Source organism: Haliaeetus albicilla, chromosome 25, assembly GCF_947461875.1.
Source record: "Haliaeetus albicilla chromosome 25, bHalAlb1.1, whole genome shotgun sequence".
NCBI lineage: Eukaryota > Metazoa > Chordata > Aves > Accipitriformes > Accipitridae > Haliaeetus > Haliaeetus albicilla.
Genome location: NC_091507.1, coordinates 16,913,652 through 16,940,501, shown reverse-complemented (window position 1 = coordinate 16,940,501; position 26,850 = coordinate 16,913,652). Strand labels below are relative to the sequence as shown.

At 43.6% G+C, this 26,850-nt stretch overlaps 1 protein-coding gene across 3 annotated transcripts in view; it reads left to right on the top strand.

The window, feature by feature from the left end:
• LONRF2 (LON peptidase N-terminal domain and ring finger 2) overlaps nt 1–25,676 on the top strand; it is a 34,815-nt gene extending 9,139 nt beyond the window's left edge. The window contains exons 2-13 of one of the 3 annotated variants that reach the window (XM_069770083.1): nt 6,362–6,480; nt 9,160–9,282; nt 10,307–10,468; nt 10,943–11,168; nt 13,166–13,262; nt 13,615–13,729; nt 14,992–15,113; nt 15,950–16,108; nt 19,126–19,288; nt 21,289–21,438; nt 21,778–21,950; nt 22,311–25,676. In XM_069770083.1, coding sequence (XP_069626184.1) covers nt 6,362–6,480; nt 9,160–9,282; nt 10,307–10,468; nt 10,943–11,168; nt 13,166–13,262; nt 13,615–13,729; nt 14,992–15,113; nt 15,950–16,108; nt 19,126–19,288; nt 21,289–21,438; nt 21,778–21,936 — 1,595 coding nt within the window. In that variant the 3' untranslated portion in view covers nt 21,937–21,950; nt 22,311–25,676. Of the gene's footprint in view, nt 1–6,361; nt 6,481–9,159; nt 9,283–10,306; nt 10,469–10,942; nt 11,169–13,165; nt 13,263–13,614; nt 13,730–14,991; nt 15,114–15,949; nt 16,109–19,125; nt 19,289–21,288; nt 21,439–21,777; nt 21,982–22,310 lie in introns of those variants that run through there. The other 2 variants (XM_069770082.1, XR_011322090.1) reach the window with 2 other exon arrangements.
• The last annotated feature ends 1,174 nt before the right edge of the window (nt 25,677–26,850 follow it).

Genomic DNA, 26,850 nt, shown 5'->3' with positions numbered 1-26,850 from the left:
TATACTAGTGCCAAGCAGCCATGGATGGACCTGAGGTACATCACCTGAAGCAGTGCCCAAATGTCCAAAGGGTAGAGGGGGAACTGAAAATACAGGGAGGAGGTGTTGATTTCATGTTATTTTATCTGGAAAGAGTAGCATGCATCTAGCAAAGTGCTGAAAGATTAGGGTTTGGATAGGAGGGAACAATGATCTAATATATTACACTTAGCTTTATGCTGGGACAGTCTTGAATTGAGGACTTTTGCTGTACCATGCAATTGATCACTTAATGGGTTTGTAAAGAAGGTTATCATTGGTTTTGCAGTTGTGGAAATGCAAACTAAACTGTAGGTTGATGTAATCAGTCTGGCATGCTTCTGCCTCATGAGGCTAGAGGTGCAACGTGAAAGCAAGGGCACAAAGTTAGCTGCACCTTCTTTGTAGCAGGTCTTCTTCCAGGTAGCATATAACTTCTCTTGCGGTGTTTCTCCTGAGTAATGAAGGGAGTAGTGATTAGCTGTGCTTAGTGGTGATGACAGTCCAGCTTTAAATAATGTATGGTGCTTTCTAGCTGAGGGCTTATTGAGCCTGAAATAAAACTGCTGGGAATCTAAAGCATTTTGTCCAGCACACAGGAAAATCCGTGTTCTTAAGTCTGGGCTTTTGAACAGCAAAATACAGAGGCCTGGAGAGAAGTTAGTTCAGTCTTAAAATTGTATGTTTTTAAGAATAATCCAGCTCATCTGTCGCCAGTGTCTTTTCTTTCAGTCAAAGTGGTAATACGAGGGAGTTTCTTGATGTGTCCCCGTCCCCCAGACCAGAGAGCACCTAGGTAAGCATGCTGGGGGGCAAAGCAGCAAGTGGGGGGCTATCCTGTGTCTTGGGGTGGGAAGGCAAGGGGAGAGCGTTGCTGCTTCAGTTCTGCTAGTGAAGTGGTGGCTGCAGTTTGTCCACCCCAGGTTAAATAGGTCTCCTCTGCTTTTTCATCTCGGTGCGCTGTGCCCTTAGGTTGTGTGTAGAGGTAAATCCCCATCAGGCATGGACCAGCTCTGTAGCTGCTTAGCGCAGACGAGCCGTACTGGGGCTCTTCGGTGGTGTCTGAATCGGCTTCCCCGTGGAGGTGACGGGAGAGAAAACTTTGGCTTGGGGTGGTTTGGGGTCAAATATTTGAAATTTGTAATAGGCACTTCTGAAGGAAGAAAAATACTTCATATCTGCATGAAGATAAAAGAAAACAAAAGAAATAGAGCTGGTCAACCGGTGGAAGCAGGTGTTATGTTTGCCTGTGGAGTGCTGTTTGCAAGCGCCTGCTTCGTAATGGCAGTGGAAGGGTGCGCGGTTGCAAGAGAGGGATAACGGAAGAACGGGCTTCTTTCCTTGCATCCTCTGCGTGCTAAAACTTCTTGCACGCCTCGTCTGGGATCTTACGTTACTTCGCCTCCTGAAGGCTGCCAGTGATGTAAATGCAGGGAGGAAAGCCATGATAGTCAGAAAATAGTAATTTTTAAAAAAAATACAGTTATTAATCCAATTAAGGCAGACTGGTAAGTGTGAAAATGTGGGCTTGCTGATTCCAAGTATGCCATTGTGCTGGTTTGGGCTGGGACAGAGTTAATTTTCTTTGTAGTAGCTGGTATGGGGCTATGTTTTGGATTTGTGCTGGAACCAGTGTTGATAATACAGGGTTGTGTATCCGTTTTTTGTGCATGGACTTGTCATGCTTGCGTGAAGTCTGGAGGAGAAAGACTAGCTTGCTGGTCATTTTTCAAGCTTATGAAAAAGCTTTCAATACCGAATTGTTCAGTACTGAATGCGTAACGTAAGCAAGCAAGCAAAATTTCTTCCTCTCTCCAGGGGCAGAAGTTTCTTTAAAATGTGGGAAAAATTTCCCCTGAAGTCCTGCGCAGGCTGACTCTTACTAGCAAGATTGAAAGGTGTTTTTGGATGGTGCTGTTTCAGTTCTGCTCATGCATTCAGGAAATATGCTTAGGATTAAAACAGAGTTGAATAAAATGTGCCTTTCTAGGAAGAAATGTCAGATAAGGAGGATTAGGGAGTTCTAGCAGCTTTAAACTTGTTCTTTCTGTGCTGAGTTCCCGGAAGAAATCTCAGCAGTAGTTTATTACAGTAAAACTTTAATTGTCATCTACAACCAGTTTGGCGAATTCTCTTAATTGCTTTAACTGCCTTTGTGGCACAAGGAGATTTTGGGGAGTCCTGTTCTCCTGTCAGCCTCCCGAACTCAAGCAGCATAGTTTTTTTTTAAAACCTGAACGCTTGGGCATATCTGGAAAAGTAATTTGGGGTGTTAGCTTCTGCATAAGTAAAAGAGCAATCTAACGAACATCTGCAGATGAGTGCAAAGGTAGTGTGAGCGGGAAGTTAACGATTTTGGAAAATCCAAGCTGACAGCCACGCTCAGGTTGGGCAATACTTGGTGGTCCCAAGGAGGGTCCAGGAGGCTGAGAGCAACTAAGCCCCTTGGCTCTGGGCACTGCTTGGGCTGGGGTTTGTCTGGTGCCGTGGGTTTATGGCTGGGAGGGATGGAGTCACGTGGGAAAGCTCCCAGGACCCGCAGCTCCGAGGAAGTCTCTGTGTCCCGGCTGCCCGGAGCCACAGATCCTGGGAGCCTCAGCAGTGGATCGCTGATGCTGACAAGGACATAAATTTTGCTGTGCAGCTGCAGGCTCCCAGAAGAGTTTGATTCAGGAAATGCCATCTGCTGGTATTGTGGAAACAGTAAAATTTTCTACGCTTTTCTTTTTTAACTCGGCCTGAAATAATAAGCCATTTCATGAAAGAAATCTTTTTTTTCTTTAACCTCCAGAAGAAAGAATGGGTGCATTATTTTAAAACAAACTATTGGCTATTGTGCGACTTTTTGTTTTTTTTCCAAATAAATTTGACAGTTGTTATAGTATACCGGCATCTAGCAGCATTCACAAACTCTGTATGTTCTCAACCCTCTCCGTCCACCTTCTGTGACTAATTTTTTCACCACGGCACATGCAGTGGCGTGGAACAACTCGATACCGCAGTGCTTATAGAAACGCTGTAGTTATTCAGGCTGTAGCCAGATATTCACTTTTTCTTCGCACTTCCACACGTACCCTAAGTTGGAGTCAGCCAGCTGACGCTGCGGTTCCACTCACAGACGGTATGAGGTTTCAGTCCATCTAGCCTTGCCCTGGGACCAGCCGCGGACCCTCCCGGGATGGTCCCAGCGGCAGCAGGAGGCTGGGGATGAGGGGACCGCAGGTCGGGTACGAGCTGGCGAGCTTTTGGGCTGTGCTGCCGTGTCTCGGAGTGGGGTGAGCTTGAATGGAGGTGGCTGGGCACGGGTCCAGCTGCGGCATCTTGTCGAGCTCCTTCATCTCCCTGTAGAAAACCTGTTATACTCTAGTCTCATAAATACTGCTCTCTCTAGCAAAGCTGTTGGTTTCCCCCCAGTTAACTAAACATTCCTTGCCAGTTACTCATTAAGATGGGCCACACCTTACGCTTTCTGATTGAGACTCAGCGAACAAGAGGTACAAGCCCTGAATACATGTAGCTTTTTCTGGTTTGCCTTGGGGTTGGTTTTTTTCAGTAGCTTATTATTTTCCCTTCGCGTTGTGAGAGCCTTTGGGCTCTCCTTTGGGAGGACTTGCAGCCTTTGCCACACCGTTGTGCTCTGTGGTGGCTTTTTTTTTGGTTAAAACTTTTGCAGTGGAGACAAGATCCTGAAAAAGAGCCAATGAAGCTGTTCTCTCTCCGAGTCTGCCGAATGTATGAAGGGTGCTGAATTGTGTGCTGAAAAGCGCTAGGAAACGTCAGCGTGGCTGAACTGTGCAGTAGTGAACAGAAGAAGGAAGCTGGCTTGCCTACCCCTTAATCTCCCACTGCTTTCTTTCCCCCGTGGTGCCAAAAAATCCCCCACCCAGCGCCCTGCCCAGCTGCTGAGGCACCTACCTCTGCTGTCTGCATCTACCCACCTCGGCACGCTCTGCACAAATACACTGCAGCAGGGACGATGATGGAAATGCAGAGTATGTGTTCATATTCGGTATAAACAGAAGACACAGGCTGTTTAAATGGTAGCTAAATTAAATAATTTCGTATTTGAGCATCTACTAAAAGGAAAAAAAAAACTTGCTTCTGAAGATCTTAGGTTAATTGTTTTCAATTTAATTTAACTTGCAGTCCTTTTAAGAATTATCGGCTAGAAATGTGGATCACTGCAGCAGTCTGCATGTGTAATAGTTAAAAAAACCAACCCAAGGCAAAACCAAAGAAACAAAAAAAAAAACCCCTGCACAGAATCCCACAGTGTGAACTAGCTTTTGCAGAGCTCCTTGTTTTAGGTGTAGTCTCTAGCCGTCGCTGTCTGGGACCGTTGTGGGAGCATCACCCCTGGTATGTCATTCTGCAATTAGGATATCTGGCATCAGTCCCTGCTACAGCCAAAAAAGGCAGCAGTCCTTGCTGCTTCTTTCTTTCTCATCCCTTGTCCTGGCACTCGCTTTGGTGTGGCCATACAGTGAACCAGTTGAGGGGAAACTGATCCTCTTAAACCTTTTTATTTATTTGTTTTTATTGGATTAGCTTTCAGTCAATTGATTCCTCTCTCTGGTTCTCTGTGCAGCCACGCGAGCCTGGTTTGCTGCACGAGCATCAGCTCCAGGGAGGGGAGGGGACGTGATTTTGGGCCATCCCTTCTGGTAGGTGCTTGAACTTAACGAGTGGTGGCACCTGCAGCAGTTATGTGCTTATTCTGCGTATCCGTGCACACGGGCGTGTGTGCCCAGGCTCTGCGTAGGCGACGTGCTCTTACTGAGGATGTGTTTAGGATGCTCGCGCTGAAGTGAGATGCAAACAGTGAAGCCAAAGCAGGCTGGAGAGAGCAGGAGAGGTACGGAGACGAGAGCCCTGTGGAGGGACATGCCGGAGGTGATGCTTGCAGGAAAAATCTTGAGAAAGCTAGCTTGGAGGAGAAGTTTAAAATTTGTAGAAATGAGGCAGTATTGTATCTCAGCACACCTTGGAGCCTCTTTAAACTTTAAATCCCAGTTATGACAGTTTTAACCAGCTTGTGTTTGGGTAAGGGTTACTGCACTCAGCTGCTACCATCCAGCAGCCAGCTTCTAGCCCTCCAGAAGCTTTCCCCAGCTCATGAAGGTCAAGAGCAACCAAGAGCAAATCACGCTTAAATCTCATCTCCTAAGATGAGCTAACTGCTTTAGTGGACAAAGGCAGAGCGTTGTTTGGGGCTTAGCACGCTTGTGCAAGGCTGCTGATGCAGCCTGCCGCAGCGTCCTCCTGGCCAAACTGGGGAGGTGGAGGTGGGAAGGGTGGAGAACTGCCTGGACCATCAGGGGCACGGGGTGGTGGTTGATGGCTTGAGGGCTGCTGGGTGGACGGCTACCAGCGGCATTGCTCAGGTGTTGGTAATGGGGCTGACGCAGTTCAACACCTTATTAACAACCTCCAGGAGCAGGCGGAGCGCGCTGTCAGCAAGTTTGTCCCTGACACCGAACTGGGGGAGGAAGAAGCGGTTGATGTGCGGGAGGGCAGGGCTGCCGTTCAGACCAACAACCTGGGGCATGGGCTGACTGGTACACCTACTCTGGCAAAGGCAAGTGTGCCTGGGACAGGACAACCCCGTGCGACAGGGCGGGCTGGGCTGGGTAGCAGCACTGCAGAGAAGACCCGGAGGTCCTGGTGGACAAGCTGAACATGCATCAGCCAAAGTTGTTTTGAGGTTCTGTGAGATTTTATGCTGGAGGAGGATTTCCATCTTAAAACATGTTATAGAGACCTTAGGAAAGGACAGAGTAATAACGCTTGAGATGTTCGTAATCCACGCAAACGGGACGATTCGTGAGTGTGTGGGTGCTGAGGCAATGTGCGTGATCGTGAGAGGTTTGCCTGCCCTCAGGAGGGCAGAGGTTTGTGGGTGGCGAGTGGATATGAAATGTGAAGGCTGCATGCATTTTTCTTAATGAGTGGCTTACAGTGAACGTTTTAGCTGAAGTCCTGCTTTGGTGATTTCTTTCATGCAAAGCCACACTGGGCGGAAAAACAGTTGGGGCTTTTTTTCTTTTTGCTTTCTTACGTGTCCTGTAAGGAAGGTGAGGGAAAGACCAGGTGGCATCCTGTATACAAATATGAAATCTGTTCTGCTAGATAAAATGCAGAGGTTGCTTCCAGGCTGAGAGGAATATATTTTAAGAAGGAGAGAAGGAAGGAATTGCCTTTTTTTCCGTAACAGGAGAGTATAAATGTAACCGTTGTGCTGTAGTGCTTTTTAGGTTACTCTGGCTGGAATTTAGGTTACTGTATTTAACATGTCCGAGTGCTTCTTTTAATGGAGTTCCCTGCAACGATTTTTGTTTTCCAGCTCCTTGCAAGTGTTCACTAATAGCACAGCGAGCAGAACTCTGTACGTTGATGAAGAACTACCAGCAAGCTCTTCATGACGCGGACGTCCTCTGCCGAAACAAACCCCACTGGCCTGCGGTACGGTGATTGCATGTCGTAGAGACCAAAATGAAAACTGCTTGTTCTCGGGGCTTCTCTCTGTGGTGGGGACAGTGTTCATATCTGTGCTTCCCACCTGTGTCATGGTGATTCATAGAGGGGGTTGGGATTTTTTTTTTTTCATAATGAAAGGAAGTACTACAAGGAGCGTGGGTTTGTGGGCAGTCTGAAGCAAGCATCAGAAATGATGTTACGAGAGAGAAATGGAAGAAGCGCCTGGAGCCCGTTATTACCGCCGGTTGCCTGAGGCTAGACCGGGTGTCCGACAGCTCATCCCACCTAGGATTGCACCTCTGGTCAGTCCCTAACCCATCAGTAGCAAAACTGCAGCACAGGTTTGACCAGATAAAGCCCCTGGGGGCTACCTGGAGAGAGGGTAGCACTGGGAGTTGGAGAAGGATTTTAGGCAGACCTTGGCTTCCCTGTGAAGACTAAGGAGGTGTTGCATGAACCCCTCGGCCGCCTGCCTCGGCCTGGGGGGCTGCAGCTAGCTCTCTGCTTCCAGCTGGGGGAGACGTGGGGCACGTGGAGAGGAGCCGTCTGAAGCATCTCGTTTCTGACGAGTTAGGTACTTGTCTCTGACGGCTGTCTGTCTTGTCACCCCTTAAACCCAAGAAATTTGTCATCATGGCATAACCAGCAGTGTCACAGACACATTTCACTTTGCTTGCGTGTGTGTGAGAACTTCCGTGGGAGCTGTGCTGATCCAGAACCCATGTTCTCCAGGAATTCTGGCATCTGCTTTGTTTTGTATCTTGAGGCATTCAGTGGCAGAGATTAGCTCAAACATGCGCTGTGTAGTTAAAAAAAAAAACAAAAAAACCAAAAAAACCAAAAAAAACCAAAACCATAAAATTAAACTCTTTCTGGGAGTAGCTCCTGGGAGGCGAGCATTCACCTACCAGTACGTTTGGGCTCACTGAGAACTCAAATGTAGTGGCTCACTGAGTTCCTGGTGAAGCTCTTGGGTCCAGTGTATTTACTGGAGCAATAGACAAGTTGGTTTCTTTTCAGCTGCTATGAAACCCAGGTCCTTCGTCTTTCTAAGGTGGGGAGAAGTTTCCAGTTGTAGTTTTACTTGGCGGATAGAACCAGATGCCCTCCTGCCTGGATCCTGCCTGCTGCACAAGGTCCTGCCTCGACCTTACCCTTCAGTCCGATGCTTGTCAAGGCTGTGTGAAAAGAGGAACGGGAAGGTGGCAGTGGTGGTCTTTGAAGTGTCTAGTCCCTGGGCCTCACTTCTGGTGTTGGATCTTTAGGTGTTTTGTCCCTAGACAGCCAAGCTCAGTCCTCCCTTGCAGCTTGGATAAGGAAATTGCTCTTGCGGCCCTGAAGGACGAGGCCAAATAACCTTGTAGCCTCCCCAGTGCAGTGGAGTAGTCTTGACAGTGATGTCAGGCGTGTTAGGGCCTCTCTAAAAAGGTTTTACAGAGATTGCGAGCATCAAGATAAGAAGGTGAGGGTCAGGCCTCACAGCACCTCTTCTTACTGCATTCGGGAAAAGAAAAATGTATCTCGCCTTGAGAGATTGGTGTGTACTGAGACTTCTTGTTCAGGTCACCGAGTGACATACGTTAAGTAACCTGTCTTACACAGTGCCTGTTACTTGCTTTTGGTACAAGCCTCCTACTTCTTGACGGTAGAAGGGTAAAGATCTTAACGGGGCTCAGCTTGAAGGGCTGTATTGAAACAGCGAGGAAGGTACCTGCTCAGGAAGATTATGTGATACAGGATCTTTTGGCATTAGTATGACGAATAGAAAAGTGTATCTGCTTATCTAACCAGTCTCTCAGACTAGTGAAATTGTATTTTCAGCACAACCTAGAGATACTCATGTGGATCAGAGGTGGACTTGCAGAGCACACTTCTGTCTAATAAGCAAGAGGCAAATCTCTAAATGCACACTTAGTTTCTTTTCATCGTTACGGAAGTATTTTCTGTAGCCCGATTTGAAGTGCAAATTGATATCTGTGGAGAAATTCAGGGGTGAGGCATTCCTGTCTTGCTACTAGTAACAAGTAGGACTTGTCCCCAAGCTGACTACCATACCTGTTGGCCATGGATGGGTTACTCCAGGACGTGGGAGAAGTAGGATGGGCTAAAAGGTTTCAGGGTAAGCCTTGGTAAGTTGCCCTAAATTCATAATGTTGTTGGTCTTCTCTAGCAAAACAAAATAGGTGAAAAATCATCTCTGTCCTGGTAAGACACCGAGGAGAAGTGAATGTCCTGAACCTAAAATCTTTTGTTCCCTCAGCTGCCGCCTCCAGCCTGCCCCATGCCACTGCCTTTCCCATGCAGCTTCATTACTGTTAAGTTTGCCCTGGTATGTGAAACTGTTCTCTGGCGTATCGAGCCCGGTGGGATATGTAGTAGTCTTGGTCCCTGGGGAGAGAAGTACCCCTCCTCGTTCTGCACCAGGTCCTGCCTGGGGAAAAGAGCAGTGTCTTTGGCAGGGGGTGATGCAGCAGTGGGTTCCTGGGGGATCTTCAGCAAAAGTGGCTGACTTTCCTTCAGTCGCGTGTGTTAAAGAGGTTGTTGGCCAAAAAGCATCTTGCTCTTCACCTGCAGAATGGCGTGAGCTTCCAAGTTTGTTTGCTGATGTCTTGCTGTCACTTCAGAAATGATCTCTAGATTTGTATGTTTCCTTTGTGTGAACAGGGCCATTATGTGAAAGCAAAAGCTCTTTCTGGATTGGAAAGGACTGAGGAAGCATTGAAGGAGTTTCTCTATTGTGTTGCCTTAAATCCTGAATGGAGCTCAATGAAGAAAGAAGCCCAAAAGGTATAAAATGTATTTATTAGCCACTTCTGGGCCATCATGCTGCTCTTACTCCTGCAGCCTAGTAAAATTTGTGTTATTTCAGGTGATAATAAACAGCCAAAGGATAATTTGATTCAGTAGACTCTCCAATAAACCTTATTAGCATTACGCTGTGCAAGGCACCTCTCGGGTTTGGTTGATGCCTCAACCAGAGGGATTGTATATTTGTGGATCCGACTGCAAATCTGGAGTTTGGGCCGCTGTCGTTTGTAGATTACGCTTGCAGTATGTCGGCCGGATTTGAGTACACCTGGATTTTGTAGGCTTGAGGCTGCTAATTTTAGTGCCCATCAGAAAACCACTTTAAAATGGGAAGTGGCAGAGGGTTGGCAAGGGGCAGATGTGTTCTGCCCTGTCCTGGAAAAATCCTGCAGTCTCTGTAGCAGTTTGTCCCTTATGGGAAATTAGATGCACTTAGTGCTAACCAAATATCGTCAGGTTCTCTGTGACTGTCCATACAGGCAGCTTTTTCTGAAAAGAAACTGGGGTTTGGCAAGGCGCTTGGTATGGACTGGTGAGAGGGGGAACAGGCTCCACACAGCTTTGAGCTAGGGGTGAAATCTGCTTGAGGATAGAGGAGATGGATGCAGAGCATGAGGGCAGCTTAAAGACATCTCTGTTAACCAATTTTGATGGGAGAGCGTGGTCTGAAGACTTCAGGAGGCAGGGGTCTGAGGGTCAGGGTGGAGATGGGTAGGGGCAGGAGAAGAATGCAACAGACTGCCGCTCCGGGTGCTCCTGGGGAGCAGAAGCCTTCGGGGAGGGAGGTGGATGCCAGAAGAGCACCCTGGGTTGTGCCTGTGGTTGTGGTGGGGACTGCCATTCAAGTTTCCTGTGGGCATTGGGGAATGCAGGATGTCCTGGTTGTTGCAAGCTTCTTGGCATCCAGAAGCTGTGAAGTTTGTGTATCTGTGTTTGTGCAAACATAAATATCTATGTCATAATTATTATTATTTTTTCTTTTTTTCTCTCTCTAATTGACTAGATAATGTGTGAGATGTTTTTCCCAGCCTTTGAAAATGTGCATGATAGTCTAACAGCACCTTTCTCTAGTCGAACGTCCCATACGAGATTGAAACCCGCATTTCTGAGTAGCATAAACACACAGTCAGCTGTGGAAGACAGCTCTGTTGCTGGGTCCTCAAAGGTAAAGTAAAAAGCGTTCAACATAAAAATACCAAAAGTAACACAAGGATCTGTCTGATCTGTGTGACATTATCTTTGTCTGCACTCATGTAGGCACTTACTTTCATGGTAAGCTTGTTTTCTCCATTGCTGTTGGATCTTGTTGTTCGGATGTACTTCCTCAGAAGAATAAGAGAATGAAACTCTTTTTTCAGAAGACAATGTGATGCCTTCATGTGGGGTTGATGATATTTGTGGGTGTTTTTTTTCACTCAGGATTTTAGTATGAGAAGAACATAATTTCTAGGGACAGGAGCTGCAGGGAGAGAAGTGGCCCTATTTCATGCAACTGGAGAGTGTCCTTCTTTGATATGGACCTTGCTCCCTTGCTAAGCTCACTGTAGGGACATTGATCTATTGCTGATGTATACAACTAATAGAAAAAAACAAAGCAAAATTGTCTCATGCTGTGTATAACTGTTCTTAATTTTTTTAGGATACTGTGTTCAGGTTAACAAAAACCCCGTCCCAAGAATCTGATGTGTTTAGAAGCTCTGATTCTCCTGTTCCCCATCATGTTCTGGATCTCTATTTTGAAGACAACAAGAAGTCTTTGGGAGCTATTCTCTCCAGTTTACCTGGGGCTGGCTTAAAAAGAAAGCTGTCCAATGATATGAGGGATTTACAAAGCTTGGATGTCCCCAATAAGATTCCTAAAAAAGGTTTGTGTTGTGGCATGGGAAGGGGATTTCTTTTGCACATACTGAAAATTATAAACTACTTCTTTCCTTCTCCCTTTTTATAGGTGTCAATGAAACATTCCCTACAGGGATCGTAATAATACTTTGTCTGGTGTGTCTGTTTCTGCTGTAACAGCTTATTTACCTTATTCCAGAGCAGTTTCATTCATTCAATGAACACTGTATTTTTCTTTCTCAAATGGGCCATTTCCAACGTGTAATCCAGTAACAGTTTAGTAGTCTGTGTTGCTGGTGCCGCTTCCATTTTCTAGGTCTCAGAGGTATAGCTGAACTTCATTGTCTTTCTATATAAAGGAAAGATGCAGTAAGCCTGGAAACTAATCTTTAACTGGCATCAGAAACAGTCACATGTAACTTTACATGAAACTTTCCAAGCAAACAAAGAAGCCTTTTGAAGGGTAGTAAGTCCCCCTCCAGTTTTCTGTCACTTGATAGCAGTGCTTACAATCAGTATGCTTCTCAAGCTTCTAATAAAGACCTCCAAAGTGGTGTTAGTGCTCCGGGATAAAGATGCTGAAGGCAATATATTGCAGAGTAGTGAAATAATTGGTTAAAAGGGACTTTGAAAGCACTGCTATACTACTGTGCATTTTTTCCCTTAAAGGAAAAAAAACCCCAACCCACACCTCCTTGACAAATCTCACTTCTGCCTTGAAATATTAAAAGTCTTCAAGTGCTTCTGTCGGTCTGCTGCCTCTGCAAATGACGACTGTATGGCCAGTTTCTGATCATGTTGCCATGAAGGGAAGAACCCTGTACTTGCCTATGAACTGCAGACTCAGTAAATAAATTGTGAAATCTGACCTGCCTGTATCTTCACAGCGAAGGCCAGAGATCACATTTTACCCATAACCATTAATTTCTGGTCTGTGCTAGATCCCGATGCCATGTTACTATTTGCAGAATTAACACAGTTAGGTTCTTGCTATTACTAAATGCTAACATGCGAGATGTAGGTTAAAGATAACGCTGTTTTTCTTTGTAGGCCACACAACACCAGTGCCCTCTCCCCTATCCCATCTGGGCTTGAGATAAACCAGATGCTGAGCATAAGTTATCCTTTAACAAAACATCCTAGTGTTTTAACTTAACATAAAAAGCTGAGCTTTTTTTTTTTTTTAAATGGTCAAGAATTTGCTTAATAAAAAGGACATGGAGGCAGAATCCATGGCTCTGTTGCAGCTCATCACTGAGCAACAAAGATGCGGATTGTAAAAGAAGTTACAGAATCTGCTTGTATAAATGTCACCAGAAGCTCGAACTGATAGGTCTTGAGCTTAAATGCTGCTGCTGTGAAGTTTGAAGCCCATACCCTGTAATCATGTTAACTGCAGGGATATATACCACCCCCCAAAAACCAGGGTGGGCAGAATTTTAAGTGAAGTGTTTTGCTTCTGTGTTTGCAGAGCGCTGAACTAGTGAAATCGGTATTAGCTAGTGCAACTCCAGTAGTCCTTAAACTTTAAGCTGTCTGAAACTTGGGATTTTGCATAGCAGCCTAGTCTAGAAGAATGTAAGCTTTTTTTATACTTGTTCGAAAAATTACCCCTGCTGAGAAATATATAATAAACACTGATGAAATAGTTTAACTGTGTGTAAACAAATTAAATTCTGGACTTAATGTCCTTTAAAACATCTGGCCTGGCTGATGTGGGAGTGGTGATGGTGGTGGGAAAGCAATAGCAGAGTATTTTAAAAACTAGACTTCAAAAAAAAAAAAACAACAAACCAACCACTTTTGGAGAAGCAAATCATGGGTATTTAGCTCTAAAGTGCTTTGGCTGGCCATAGACATCATCCTCTGATCTCCAAAAGATTTCCTGCCAGAAAGTCTAAAACTTAGATGGAAAATATGTTTTTTTGGAACAAAACTTCAAAAAAAAAAAAAAAAGAGATAAATTAGGTTCTTTATGGAAAAACAATTTAAACAGTAAATAATTGTCATCTTAACTACTTAGATGCAGATGTTTCACCTGAAAACACCGCTGTCACTTCAAGTGAAATACCAGCAACTCTGGTGGATGCGTCGGACTTTGAGTGTTCCCTCTGCATGAGGTATGACTGCATTGACCTGGGATTAAGATCAGAAAGCCTTTCTAGTTTCTGAAAAAAGTTTTCAGGGTGTCAGAAGGGAAACTTGCCAGAGAATGTCTAAATCATGACTCTCTTACTTTTTGCTGAACCTTGCATCTGGTGAATCTTTACAGATGTGGTTTTCTCCTTTATGCATGGTTTTCTCCATTGTTTACCACTTGTAAATGAAAACTTTTTTAATATCCTTAGATAAAACTGACACCTGTGCTTTATACAGAAGCAGAAACGGAAGAGATGGCTAGGTGTAGTCACTCCTTTCCACAGTTTGGGAATCTGCATTTTTTGTGTTGGCAACTTAGCTTTTCTGTTACAGGTTGTTCTATGAACCTGTTACCACTCCCTGTGGACACACCTTTTGCCTCAAATGCCTTGAGCGTTGCCTTGACCATAATCCGCATTGCCCGCTCTGCAAAGAAAAGCTGTCAGAAGTAAGTATGTCCTTGCCCCAATTAACAAAAACGCACAAAACTCTTCTTCTGAAAGCATCTATGTGGGGATTTTCTGTGCTCTACTCGCAAGCTGCAATAAAAGAAGAGTGGCCAGCAGGTTGAGGGAGGGGATTCTGTCCCTCTGCTCTGGTGAGACCCCACCTGCAGTTCTGTGTCCAGCTCTGGGGTCCTCAGCACAGGAGAGACGTGGACCTGTGGGAGCGGGTCCAGAGGAGGGACACAAAAATGATCAGAGGGATGGAACACCTCTCCTCTGAGGAAAGCATGAGAGAGGTGGGGTTGTTCAGTCTGGAGAAGGCTCTGGGGAGAACTTATAGCAGCCTTTCAGTACTTAAAGGGGGCTAATAAGAAGGATGGGGACAGACTTTTTAATAGGCCCTGTTGCGATAGGACAAGGGGTATTGGTTTTTAACTAAAAAAGGGTAGATTTAGACTAGATATAAGGAGGAAATTTTTTCGTATGAGGGTGGTGAGACACTGAACAGGTTGCCTGGAGAGGTGGTAGATGCCTCATCCCTGGAAACATTCAAGGTCGGGTTGGACAGGGCTCTGAGCAACCTGATCTGGTTGAAGATGTCCCTGCTCATTGCAGGGGGGTTGGACTAGATGAGCTTTAAAGGTCCCTTCCAACCCAAACTATTCCATGGTTCTACGAAACCAGAACAACACAGTAGTACCCACAGCATCAAGCTGTGAGCAGACCTCATTTGCTCCAGAATGTGTTTTGTCATCCCTTGGAAGACAAGTGGGGTTTGCTGGTGCTTAAAGGAACAGAGGCTTCCAGTAAGTATCACATCAGGTTCATGCCTGGGTAGTCCCGTTGATACCATATCTCCAGTTTGTGTATGTACCTGCGATGAATGAGGAATGGTCACTCCTTGGTCAACGCTTCTGCTGCAGCAGACAGAAAGTGTCTTGGACTTGGAGTACTACTTGCCAGGAACCTGACAGCTCTGGGTGAACAGAATATATGTATCTTCTGCAAAAGCGAGGCGGGACTGCCTTTTCTTGCTGGTAGTACAACTTCTGCCAAAAAAAGGGCATGGGGTTATAGTTACATGGGCACCGGGGTGAACCACATACCCCAAAGTGGAAGTTTTGATGCCTGAAGGCTGGAAAGGAGGAGGAATCAGTACAGTCCTGACTAACGTGCTGTTTGGCTTTAGGAAAGGGATGGGTAGGGAGGAAGAGATGTTACCTGTCTTCTCATTATTAGACTTAGAGTTGACTCTTCCTTGCAGTTTCTGGCAAGCAGAACTTACAAGAAGACCGTCCTTACAGAAGAACTGATAGTCCGTTACTTGCCAGAGGAATTATCTGAAAGGAAGAAAGTTTATGAGGAAGAAATGAAGGAATTGTCAAAGTAGGCTCTCTTTTTACTACTGACAGCTGTTAGAAAAATGATATTTTTCAATCTAAATTACTGAAGAAGCTTCATTTGCTTATGCAGATGCACAAAATGAACGAATTTGTAAATGAACCTGCCAGATGTTTTGTATTTTTGATATGTTTGTGGCTGATAAACAAGTAACAATATGCTTGGATGGTAGAGAGGCACACCAGTATTCCTAAAATAAAGATAATTGCTTTTTCCTCTGAAACAATATAATAGCTTTAAAAGTTATAATGGGGGTTTTCTGGGAGTAGAATTCAAATTATAGATGGGTTATACTTCAGGTCAGGAGAAGTTCAAGGATCCAGTTTTGTCAGTGACTTGTGGATCTTGCGCTACAACTCAACTAAAAAGAAAATTTTTTTCAGGCTTAATTGCAAGTTTTATTTAAGTGGATTAGTGGGCTTCTTCAAAATTAAAGGGCTTTACTGAGCTTGGGAATTCTGTACCATCTTGCTTTGAACATGGCTAGTTCTTAGGTACTATATTACTGGAAAAATTTATCACCAAAATCTTGCCATGTGTATTTAAGCTAGATGTATTGGTGTGCACACGTTTGGGAAATTGCCCATTATTTCCTGACTTTTCCTCTATGAAAATAGATTAGAGGGATTATTGCCTTAATGTATTAACAGAAAGAGTCCTGAAATATGTTTGTCTTGTAAAAATGACAAACCTCGACTAGATAAGCCTTTATGAAGAATGAGTCTAAGGAAACCACTGGAATCGGTGTCATATTAAGGGTTTATGCTGAATATAGCAGTATCCAGAAAAAAGCTGAATTTTTTTTAATAATTATTTTACAGTTTGAATAAAGATGTTCCCATCTTCGTATGTACCATGGCCTTCCCTACCATCCCTTGCCCACTCCATGTCTTTGAGCCTCGTTATCGCCTAATGATAAGAAGATGCATGGAAACTGGTACCAAGCAGTTTGGCATGTGCTTAGCTGACGAATTAAAAGGGTAAGGAGATGAGCTGAGAATGTCCTGTTGTTGCAGAGGCTGTTGTGACACTAATGGAGTACTACAGGCAGTATACTTGTCTCCCCAAACCACTGTGGTTCCTTCCAGTCCTGTATGAACCAATACTAAAGTGGCTGGCTTTTTAGGTTTGCATCTTAAACGTTCCTTTTGACACAATGATGTAATTTTTATTGCTCCCCTGTTGGATGGATAGCAGGAATACAACGCATCCTGCTACTACAGGCTCCAAAAATAGCTCTTAATCGTCTATGTGGTTGGAAAGCTTTCTAGCCTGTTTGTTCTAGTGAAAGCTGTCTGGATAAGGTTGCTCCTCTGTCTACTCAGTTTCAAAACCAAAAATAATATATATGTTAAAAAAAAAAATCCAGACCTTCCATAGGTTTCTTGCATAGGTGGTATCATTTGAATGAGACAAAGTATACCCTTGGCTGAGAAGACTGTTCTGCTGCTGAATGTTGAAATTTGATGTTTGTCTTTACTGCTGTGTTGCAATGTCTAAACTATCTGCAGTGAGTGGGTTACGTTGTCTTTCTATATGATCTCACCTTTAATTCATTTTTGTGAATTCTGACACTGGTGTGTTTCCAGCTCCCTGTGCGGAGACTGACTTAGATGACCTTTAAAGGTCCATTCCAACCCAAACTATTTTATGATTCTATGAAAACCTTCAGGTTTTTAAGTCCTTTATAGATAATAGGGTTTTAGGTGAAAGGGATAAGAAGATGCTTGTGGGAAAACAATAAGGTGGTCTTAAAAGAGATGTAATAGATAGTTGCTGACTTCAGAAGGTATGTTGGCGTGATGCAGACTGTAGAATGGATGGCAAGCGTGGGAATTTTTAAGAACACGTTAGACAGGCATGCTCAGGAGCAGCATTTTTGTAGGTGATCATCACTGGAGCTGAGAGGAGGGCAGTCATACCAGGGCTTGGCAGCCTTTCCTTGTCCAGTTCAGGTGGGTTTGGATTGTGGGCTTTTTTTTTTTCTCTCCGACTGGACAGTGAGGTGGCAGTAAGAATACAGGAGATGCTATAGGTTCCAGATGCTATGGCTTCGGCTCTGGCTATGCTTCATGCCATTTGGTGTGCTGCCCTCAGTGGAGTTCAGGCTCCAAGAGCAGCTGATGCTCCATGGTCCCTTCCAGACCTATTACCAATTTTCTGGAAGCAAATGCTTGTAAGAGTGAGGACAAAGTGACCCTAGGACATTGTTACTCCCCTTAGTCTGTGGAAGAGCCAAACTTATTTGGAGGTGGGTCTAATACAGAGGGCCAAGGGGTTACAATCCCAAAACCACAAGAATTGGTTTATTAGATAGTGTCATAAAGGGTATTTTAAAATGCAGCTGATATGGTTAGATTTTTATGTCCTGTCTGTTTTGAGTTACTAAAATAATTAAACTTTTAAAGCATGGTAATTTAAATCAAACAGTGAAGCGGAGGAAGCCTTAATCTGTAGACACCTGGCAGGCTGTTGTACCTTCTTACACAAGTAAAGAAGTTCTTCTGTTTATTCAAAATTGCAAAATCAACTGGGAATATGAAAGGTGGGGTAACTCGTTTTGCCTCATCTACTAAGACATGGATACATACCTCCCTTGAAAAACACAGTGACAAGACATGTTCAATTTATTACCTTCCTCTATTTTATTTCTCCATTTTAAGTCAAAACTGGGAGAAGAATATAAACTTCTAATGTGTCAGTACATTTCATACCCATCTCCAGGTGCTCTCTTGTCTCTCTTTGATTAAAATAACTTTTTATCCAAAAGTAACTTCTCAAAGAATGACAAAAAATCATCACTTCTAGAATAATTTCTAAATTTGGTATGAAAGTCACTAAAATCATTGATTTTAAGCAATTGTAATGTAGCTCTTCAAATACTGTTTAGTCTAATATTGCTATAATAAACTCACTTTTTGTAATCCCACTGGCAGAGCACCAGGGCTTAGCTGTGTGCAACTGTACTCTTCTTGCTCTTCCTCAGTTTGTTCTGCACAATGTCCAGGAGAGAATGGTTGTTCACAGTGGTGAGCTTTTTTTTTCCCCTCTCAAACCCATGATTTCTGGTAGAGTAGAAACAGGAGTAATTTCCCTGCAGCGTCGCTGTTTCGTCATCACTCCGATGTAAGAAATGGCCAAGCCCTGGTAAAACAAGTGTTTCCCTGATGAAACATTTATCAGACCTTGCAGGAATTTGGTACCTTGAGGTGAGACTAGATATAGTGCATTCTCCAGCTTAGCAGTAGGCTGAGGTGCAGAGCTGCAAACGCTGGCAGATCAACATATCGTGGTGAAGAGTCATTCTGTGATCAGCCTTTCTAGTGAACTCACTAAGCACCGATGTAGAGTAGGTAAGCCTGATAATTTAAAGTAAAAATCTGTTGCATGCTTGTTTCCAGGGCATGATTAAAACCTGTGCCTACTTTAAATATAACTGATAGAAATGTGCTTTTGTAAAGAGGGTGTTTTGGGGTTGTTTGGGGATTTTTTGTTTGTTTTTGCTTTTTGGTGTTTTTTTTTAGGAAAGGAAACAAGTGCAAGAAAGGTCTTGCTATATAGAAGCCTTTTTCTCCTAAAGCCTGTAATCCTCTGCTTAGACATCAGAGTAGGGGGACAGCCCTCCCAGCCCTGCATTTGTTCCTCAGTTTCTGGACTTCCTTACGTTATCTTTACCCATCTTGTTTTCTTTGCAAACCAGGTGAATTTGCCATCAGCAGCTGGCAACGCCCAGCATGAAACATGCTTCATTTAGTTTCCTGTCCCTTCCCAACCCTCCCACTCCGCAAATACACTCCGAAAATGCTGCTGCCGTGGACCTCTGAGGGAAGGCAGAAAGGGTGGGGGTTGTGTGGCTTATGTGAGTAAGCAGAAATGTATTGTCACCAAAGCAGGATCCTCTTTCAAATAAGAAGTGGTGAATTAGGCCCAGTATTTGTCCTGATGTGTATAAACACTTGTTGATGACTTCCACTTTTATGCCCTTCTGTCATTTCAGATTTGCAGATCATGGCTGTATATTAGAGATCAGGGACGTAAAGTTTTTTCCTGATGGGCGCTCAGTTGTTGATACAGTTGGTGTCCGTCGTTTTAGGGTCTTAAGCCATGGCCAGCGAGATGGATATAACACAGCAAACATCGAGTATCTTGAAGATAAAAAGGTGATCTATGGTGCAAAGTTATTCATACCCATGTATTGCTGGATTCACTTAAATAGTCTTTCCTTGTTGCATTTCAAGCTAGCTGTGCATTATTTTAAACCAATATCATTATAAATACTAAAGCTCTATTTTGAAAACCATGGAACAAACTTTGTCTCTTCCTTCCCTTTCTTCCTTTCTGCCCTTATAATTATCTTTGCTTGAAGTGTTGCACTCCCTTCATGGATCTCAAAGTAGCTTCTGAGACTCAGGTGCTGAGGTCTGTCATGATGCGTAGATGAGGTCAGAGTAACATTTTAAAACTGGTAGGGACTTGAAACCCTTTCTAAGAGCACACACCCCTGTTGTTAGAGAACTGACTATTCTCTTCTTGCACTGAACAGACAGTTGGCAGACTGCATGTGACCTCCAAGCTCTCATTTACAGAACGGGTCCTCAAACAAATGTGGGAGTCCGCTCTTAAAATGAGGTCCTAGTGACATGTAGTTAACCATGCCTGTACAAGCATCCATCAGAGCTGGCTGAGAGCAGAGAAATGCAGAGAGGGGAGTAGCTTTTAAAACCAAGTCCTCTTGTAAAACCTGCATCAAGTGAAGTGCTTGTGATGGGTGTTGGCCAAAGGGTGAATTTTTGGCCATTGTTAATGATGACTTCCTGGATCATCTTCAGAGCATGTCTGTAAAACCCTGATCCCTCTTAACACTGAGTTTAGTAGTAGTCTCATGCCAATTGATGAAGTCCAGTCTGGTCATACAGCTCTTCAGCGTGCTCTCATAGTTGAAGCGCAAGTCTGTAAAGTCTTGGTAGGGCTTTTCTCACCTGTGCAGGATAATGCAGTTGTTTGCCGGGGCATGAAAGGCAGATCGCATGGAGGTGCCTCCCCCTGCAAAAGGCTGGAGTATTTAGTCTGCTCAGTGAGGGCTCTGATGTGTTTAAATCCCCAGTGAAGGGTGGTGGAACACAGGTATCCAGGCATTGTCTGTAGATGGTGCCAGACCCACCTCTTCATAATTAGGGTGAGATTTACCTTGTCTCACTCGAGAGGCTGACACCTGTGTTCAGCACCCTACGTTCATGTTATATCTGATGGTGAGAAATCTCAGTCCAAAGCTGCCTATTTTATCTGCTCTGTCTTAGATACCTACCTTAAGGTGAGATTAATGGCCCTCGAGCTGTTTCTCCTGGACTGTGAAGGGCATCCAGAGCAGCTAGCTCAGATGTGCATCTGAGTAGCCCAGGTGAATCACACCATTGGTGTGTACAGATTACAGGGGGAAAAAAAAAAACCAAACCCAACCAACAACCCCAAACTAAAAACTAAACAAACCAAAAAACCAAATCGCCAATTTGTAGTGGTTTTTTTGCTTATGCTTTTTGATTTTCCCTAATAGCTAATAGTTAGGCCTGTGCAACTAAAACACTCTTTGCCTCAGCGAGGGTATTTTTTTTTTTATGGCCATTCCTGGTATTGGGAAAGCATCTACTTTCCCTGCTTTGTGCCTGCTCAGGTGTCTGCCCTCCTCCTCCTCCTTGGCTGTCCTACCATAGCCTTAACACCGCTACAAAGTACTGCTGGTCTCTAAGTGCCGTAGACCCCCGTCTCTCTGCTCGGTGGCAGTAGTGTTTGTTTTATTTTGCCAGATGATATACCAATGTTCAGAGGTCCTTCTGTGACAGGGACTCAAGGTTGTGGGTTTGAGATGATTAATATGATGTCCCGGGATCAGAGAGCAGATTCTTCTGTTGTGCCAGCATTTAGGAATGGGTATTAATGAGGCAGTAACTGCTCCAAGAAATATCACTTCAGAACACCTAGGGGAGGGTAAAAAGACTCCAGCATCACAGGTTTGAAATCTGAGACCTGGGTACAGTTTGCCTAGATAAAAACACTTGAACAGCCGTAGTCACTGCATTATTTTGCTTCGCTTGTTTCTGGGGAAGCATAAGGACTCCACGGTATCAAACCTGTTTTGTTCCATCTCCCTTCTTTTAACAATAAGGTTGAAGGACCGGAATATGAAGAACTTGTCCGCCTTCATGATTCAGTTTATGATCAAGCTGTTGCCTGGTTTACTTCTCTTAAAGACAATATGAAAGTGCAAATTCTCAATCACTTTGGGTCCATGCCTGGAAAAGAACCAGAGCCACAGGTAATAAAACCTTCCTACTTACGCAGCCTCATTCTATACAGAATTTTTACACAAGACTATTTTCTGACAAGTTTTTGCTGTGGTTTCATACATTTTAAGCCCTTTATTTACCCGATTTTGGTCTATTAGCATGAAGCACAGAAGACAATCAGTGGAAAACAATATAAGTTGATATCTGAAGAGATCAGTCTTAATGGTGTCTATAGACAAGGAGAGCACCTGAAATTAAGTGTGAACTGGTTTATGGTGACTTTCTTAGCAAATAAAGGGTGGGAAGGAAGGTGGCGTTCTTCATGGGGCAATGAATACTTGATTGCATGTCTTTCCATCCTTTTGCAGAGCAACCCCAGTGGTCCTGCCTGGTACTGGTGGCTCTTGGCAGTGTTGCCTCTGGAAAACAGAGCTCAGCTGGCTATATTGGCAATGACCTCCCTTAAAGATCGTCTTATCGCCATCAGACGCGTATTGATATTTGTGACTCGCAAAAGACCCAGATAACATGGACTTCAGTTGTGAGTGGGCACCAAAAACATCTCACGACAGGTTATTCTGGGGGAGGGCAAAGGGGGAGGGGTTGTTTTGGGGTTTTTTTAAAGATTCCTTCAAGAAGGAACAGCCCTTTCTGACTGTGTCCAGCATCCATCGATTGCATCGGTTTGTTATCCTGGGTATTCACCAAACCTTGCACTCTCTCCTGTTGTCCTGGTGAAATCTGAGCCTCTACAAAGCTGTGCTACAGTTAGAGCGTAGCTGATAGATGTGGACAGTTGCTTCAAAGTACTACGATAGAATTGATGTTTCTAGCCTGCAAGAGAGTTAAGTACTAGAGTAGCACCATTGGCCTGCATGTGATTTGGATTTCTACTTGGTAGGAAAAGGAAACTGGACAGTGGATTGAAGAGGTGTTTCCTAGACTTTCTTGAAGGTAGTGAACAGAAGAGGAGTTACGCTGCCTGGCAGAAGTATGCATGAAGACTAACCAACAGTACACTGTTAGTGAATTGGTAGGCAGTCTGTCATACACCCATGTCTCTCTCTCTTCAGCAAATAACAGTCTGTGAGGAAAACAAAATTTAAGCTGTTTGTGGTCAAGGCATCTGAGGATGTTTATCTGAAAGAATAATAGCTACTGAATAAGTAGACTATTTAGTAGCCTTAGGTAATCCCTCGTGTTGTGATTTATGTGTTGTAGCGGGTTGAGTATGTACAAAATGTTTGGAAAGGTGTACTTTGGTTTATTTGAAAAGACAAATCAAAGTAATCCTAGCTGGTCTTATTGCTAAATTCAAATCAAACCGGCTCCCTAAAGTATGATAAACGCTGCTGTGAAATAATGATTTCACCCCAAGTACAAGGGAGGCATGCTGCAGTTTACGCTGAACGCCTAATCTGCGAGTGGGACTGGCGAGGATGAAACGCAGAGAGGTTTCCATCTCCCTCCTGCCTGCAGTGTCATGCCAACCTCCCGTTACTTTGGGGTGATCTCTACTGAACATGTTTCAAACCGAAAGTATTGTAGTTTAGTACCAGTTGCTGTATGTGATGGAAATCAGTCCACAATAACATCGTGAAAGGAGGCACAAACCGAACCTATAAAGGCAAGTCTCAATGCAAGCTTAAGTCAGGTGTTAACCTTCATTTGTCTCTTGGATTATTTTTTTAATGTATTGTTTTGTTAATATCTAACTTTGATAGCTATTAAATTGATCACTTGTCAGTCAAATGATCAACACTTGCTCAACTGCCAATGAAATAACTAGCAGTGTTACCAATTCAATTGGCATAGTTTCCAGTAAGTAGATCTGATACTACCAACAGGGAAAAAAGTTGACTTGAATCTCCATGTGCTGCAAGCATAGCAAGACCAATGTAAAGACCTATTCACGTACAGAAGTCTGGTAAGAAGAAATGGCTGTTTACCTAAATAGTCAAAGTGCCTGGTTTCTTTTTTTTTAGTTCTTTTGTCCTTATTTGTCAGTGAAGATGTATTTAAACTTTTTTTTCACTTTGCACATGAATTCTGGAAGAAGACTGCATTAAAATGCAGTGGTTGGGATATATTACCTGCTCTCTTTTGGGTATTGTAGTTATAACCTGTGTGGTCTGGGAAACAAAAATACAGAGGTTTTTTCCTTTCAGCAAATGGCTACCACAAATGGTTTCTGTAACATACCCTGAATGTACTGTAACTGCCTCTACCTTGAACACGCCTTTTCTATTTAAATAGTTCGTAAGTATATTCTCTGAATTGTGAAGTGCATAACTTACAACCAATGATGTCATAACCTCTACAGTAGCCTTCTGCAAGTTCTGCTACCATCACCAAAATACTCAAAATTCAAGTTGAATGCATTTCCTCCAGGGTTTGAAGGTGATGAAGAGGAAGTCACTGAAGTATAAAGGAATTGTTCTATATAGTGGGGAGGAAATGTCAGAAGTCAGTAGGTCTTCAGCCCACTGTCAGCTGAGCTACCGAAGGGTGGTTTCACAAACTAATTCTCAGACCAGAAGATGGACTGTATTTGATCTCGCAATCCTTTCTGTTCAGCTTCCTGTTCTTCCCATCCCTTTCCATGCTGTGTGTTTCTTCTAGACTCACTCATGTTGCTCCTTTGTGTGTCTGGCCTAGTTTTGAGTATTACTAGTTTAGCTGCAAAGGGACGCCGATGGTATTTGTATATTGCTGGTCCCTGATCTTACATGTGCTTAATTTTAAATATAGGAGTGCGTTAAAGAAAAAAAAAATATCAAGGTGCTAGTTAATGTCTTCTTGGCTTTGCCTCAGTAACTAATGTGAATATTCTTCTTTGCAAAAGTGATTTTTTCAAGATATCTACTTTTGAGGTACTTCTGAGAGGAAACCCTACGGAACAAGAGAGGTTGTTTACTGCTGTTCTGTAATGTGTAAAGACACGTTTTACATGGAAAGTGACATTACTGTGTTCATGAAGGCCTGCATAATTAATAGAATGATAGTTATTGAAGAGAAAGCTGAACTGTAGAGGGATTTTTTTTTGGTCAAGGTTTAAAGCGGTTTGTGAGTATTTCAGTGACTGATGTTTTGGATAAATAATAACAACATAGGAATTGTCTGTGTATGGATGCAAATAATCATATTAGCAGCCCAAAGCTGACATTTCTTCCAAAACACTGAATGCTGATCAAATAGCAAAGCTTTAATAAATAAATAAAATAAAAAAATCACCACTGCCCTGTGGTACTTGCTTTCTAAGGGAAAGTACCAGTTTCATTGTTACCAAATTCTCTCTGCCATATAATCTCTACAGCATCCAGTAGTACCTCATGGGAAAAGCTAGCTATCTCATTTCTCTCTAGAGGAAATGTCCATGTTACGGCCGATCTGTGCTTAGGTGTAACTTGTTGCCAAGGTACATGTGGAAGCACTGGAGCTGAGCTCCTGGAAGAGATAGACAGGATTCGTTGCCTTTCTAGCTCATTACACTTTTCTTGCTTGCTGTCCAAGCAAGGATGCTGGGATATATGATGAGTCTTTTCACTGTGGTGAACGTGGCCCTTTATACATCGTAAAGAGGCCCAAAAAAAAAAAAATCCCTCTACCTCTACACCTGTTGTTCACCTGTAAAGCTTCAAGCTACAGAATGATATATATATTTTAACCTTTTTTTTGTCTTTCAGAAGCATACTAATTGTTTGCCACTGAGGCCTTTTATCTACTGTATTTTAATATGTTCATTTGATAGTCATCGAGATCTCTTTGTACTTCTAACCTGTAGATCTTGTCATGTTTCTTACTGCTCCTTTTTCCTTGTTCTCCAGTCCACTTTTAAATTGATAAATAGAAAGCTGTACACTCTCTATTCCTATTACATTTTACACTAGTGGAACTGGTATTTTGGTAGCGCCTTAATTTTGCAGTTGTGAAATGATTGTATCAACTCTTATCTGGGGCTTCTGACCAGATTTAAACGAGTATGTTTAATGTAGATAAACTTGAAACCATTTTTTACTGTTTTAAAGCTAGTTATGAAATGGAGTGTGTACATATGTATAAATATAAATTATTAATCTGCACCTTTTTGTATCTAGTAAATACAGGAGAAGTTCATGTTCTAACCACATTTGGCACTTCTTGTTGCATAAGCAAAGCCAAAACTTTTTTTAAAAATTGCAATGTTCATTTCATGTATATTTGCAATATTCATGGGAAATGTATTTAATTTATGTGATATTTGGAATAAAACAGATTGAATTTATAAGAGCGTGAGTTTATGGGAAAGCTTTGTTGCTCTGCGAGGGCTGAGAGCTAAAGCTGCAATAAATACGGTCTGAACAGAAGCAAGCCGCTGATGGGCTGCTGTCAGAAGAGGGATGATGGTTTGATTTCCGCGACAGGAGCCCAAGGGATGAGAATTGGCCTCACGAGGTTTTAAGCAGCAGATGGCGTTCCAGAAGTCGTGGTTAGATGTTGGCGTTCGTAAGTTGCCTGGCAAAGGTTTTAGCCCCAGCGGGGGAGGCTGGAGAGGATGCGGCACGGTGGGGACCTGGGGCATAGGGGGGTCAATGCAAGGGGTGGATTTGAAGGGGAGCTGGAGGTCTCCAAAAGGGGGGGGGGGGGGATGGTGGTTCAGGAGCCCTCAGCAGAAGTGGGATGGGGAAGATGAACCTTTAACTCCCCCAGGAGCAGGATGCAACAAAGATGGGAGAGGGTCGTGCAGTGGGCTCTTCCTTTCGTAGCTTCTTGAATGGAGGATTTTTTTAGCCCGAAGTGGGACCTGGCTGGCCCCGCGGCATAAACTCTGAAAAAATACTATTAGTTAAGAATACAAAACGCTTTATTGACTAAGCCCAAAGAAATAAAGTACCTTCAGGGTGCTGCTGCGAGGTGGAGACGGCGTTCCACAGCAAGGCACTGGCTGGCACTGGTGGGGGGGACGGGGACACTGGCCAGGCTGCAGCAGCAGCAAAATGCAGTTGTGGGAGAGCAAAGCTGAGCCAGATTGCAGAGAGCATATCCCATCCCTCAGCTATGTCTTGCTGCCAGCTGAGCAAAACCACTCTGAAAGCATTTTTTTGTAAATATTAGCCTTTTTTTGGGGTTGTTTTTCTTTTGCTGTTGGATTGACTTTGGCCTTTGTGCCTGTATTCACTGAATGTCTGAGCAAACAAACATCAGTTACAGGACTGCTCTTTTAGAAGAAGTTGCAAGTGTGTGTTAGAGTACATATGTAAATGCTGCCTGAGCTGTTTTGATATGCCAGACAGCAGCGTTCTTTAAACATCACTACTTTTACCACAGGAAGGAGGTGGGGAAAGATGACTGATCCACCTTTTTATTATCCAGATCCTTGTGTGCTTCAAGAATTTGAGAGCAGTAGAAGCAAGAGAACTGCCTGAAGTTAGTAAACACTAGTAAGATTTTTTTTCTCACCC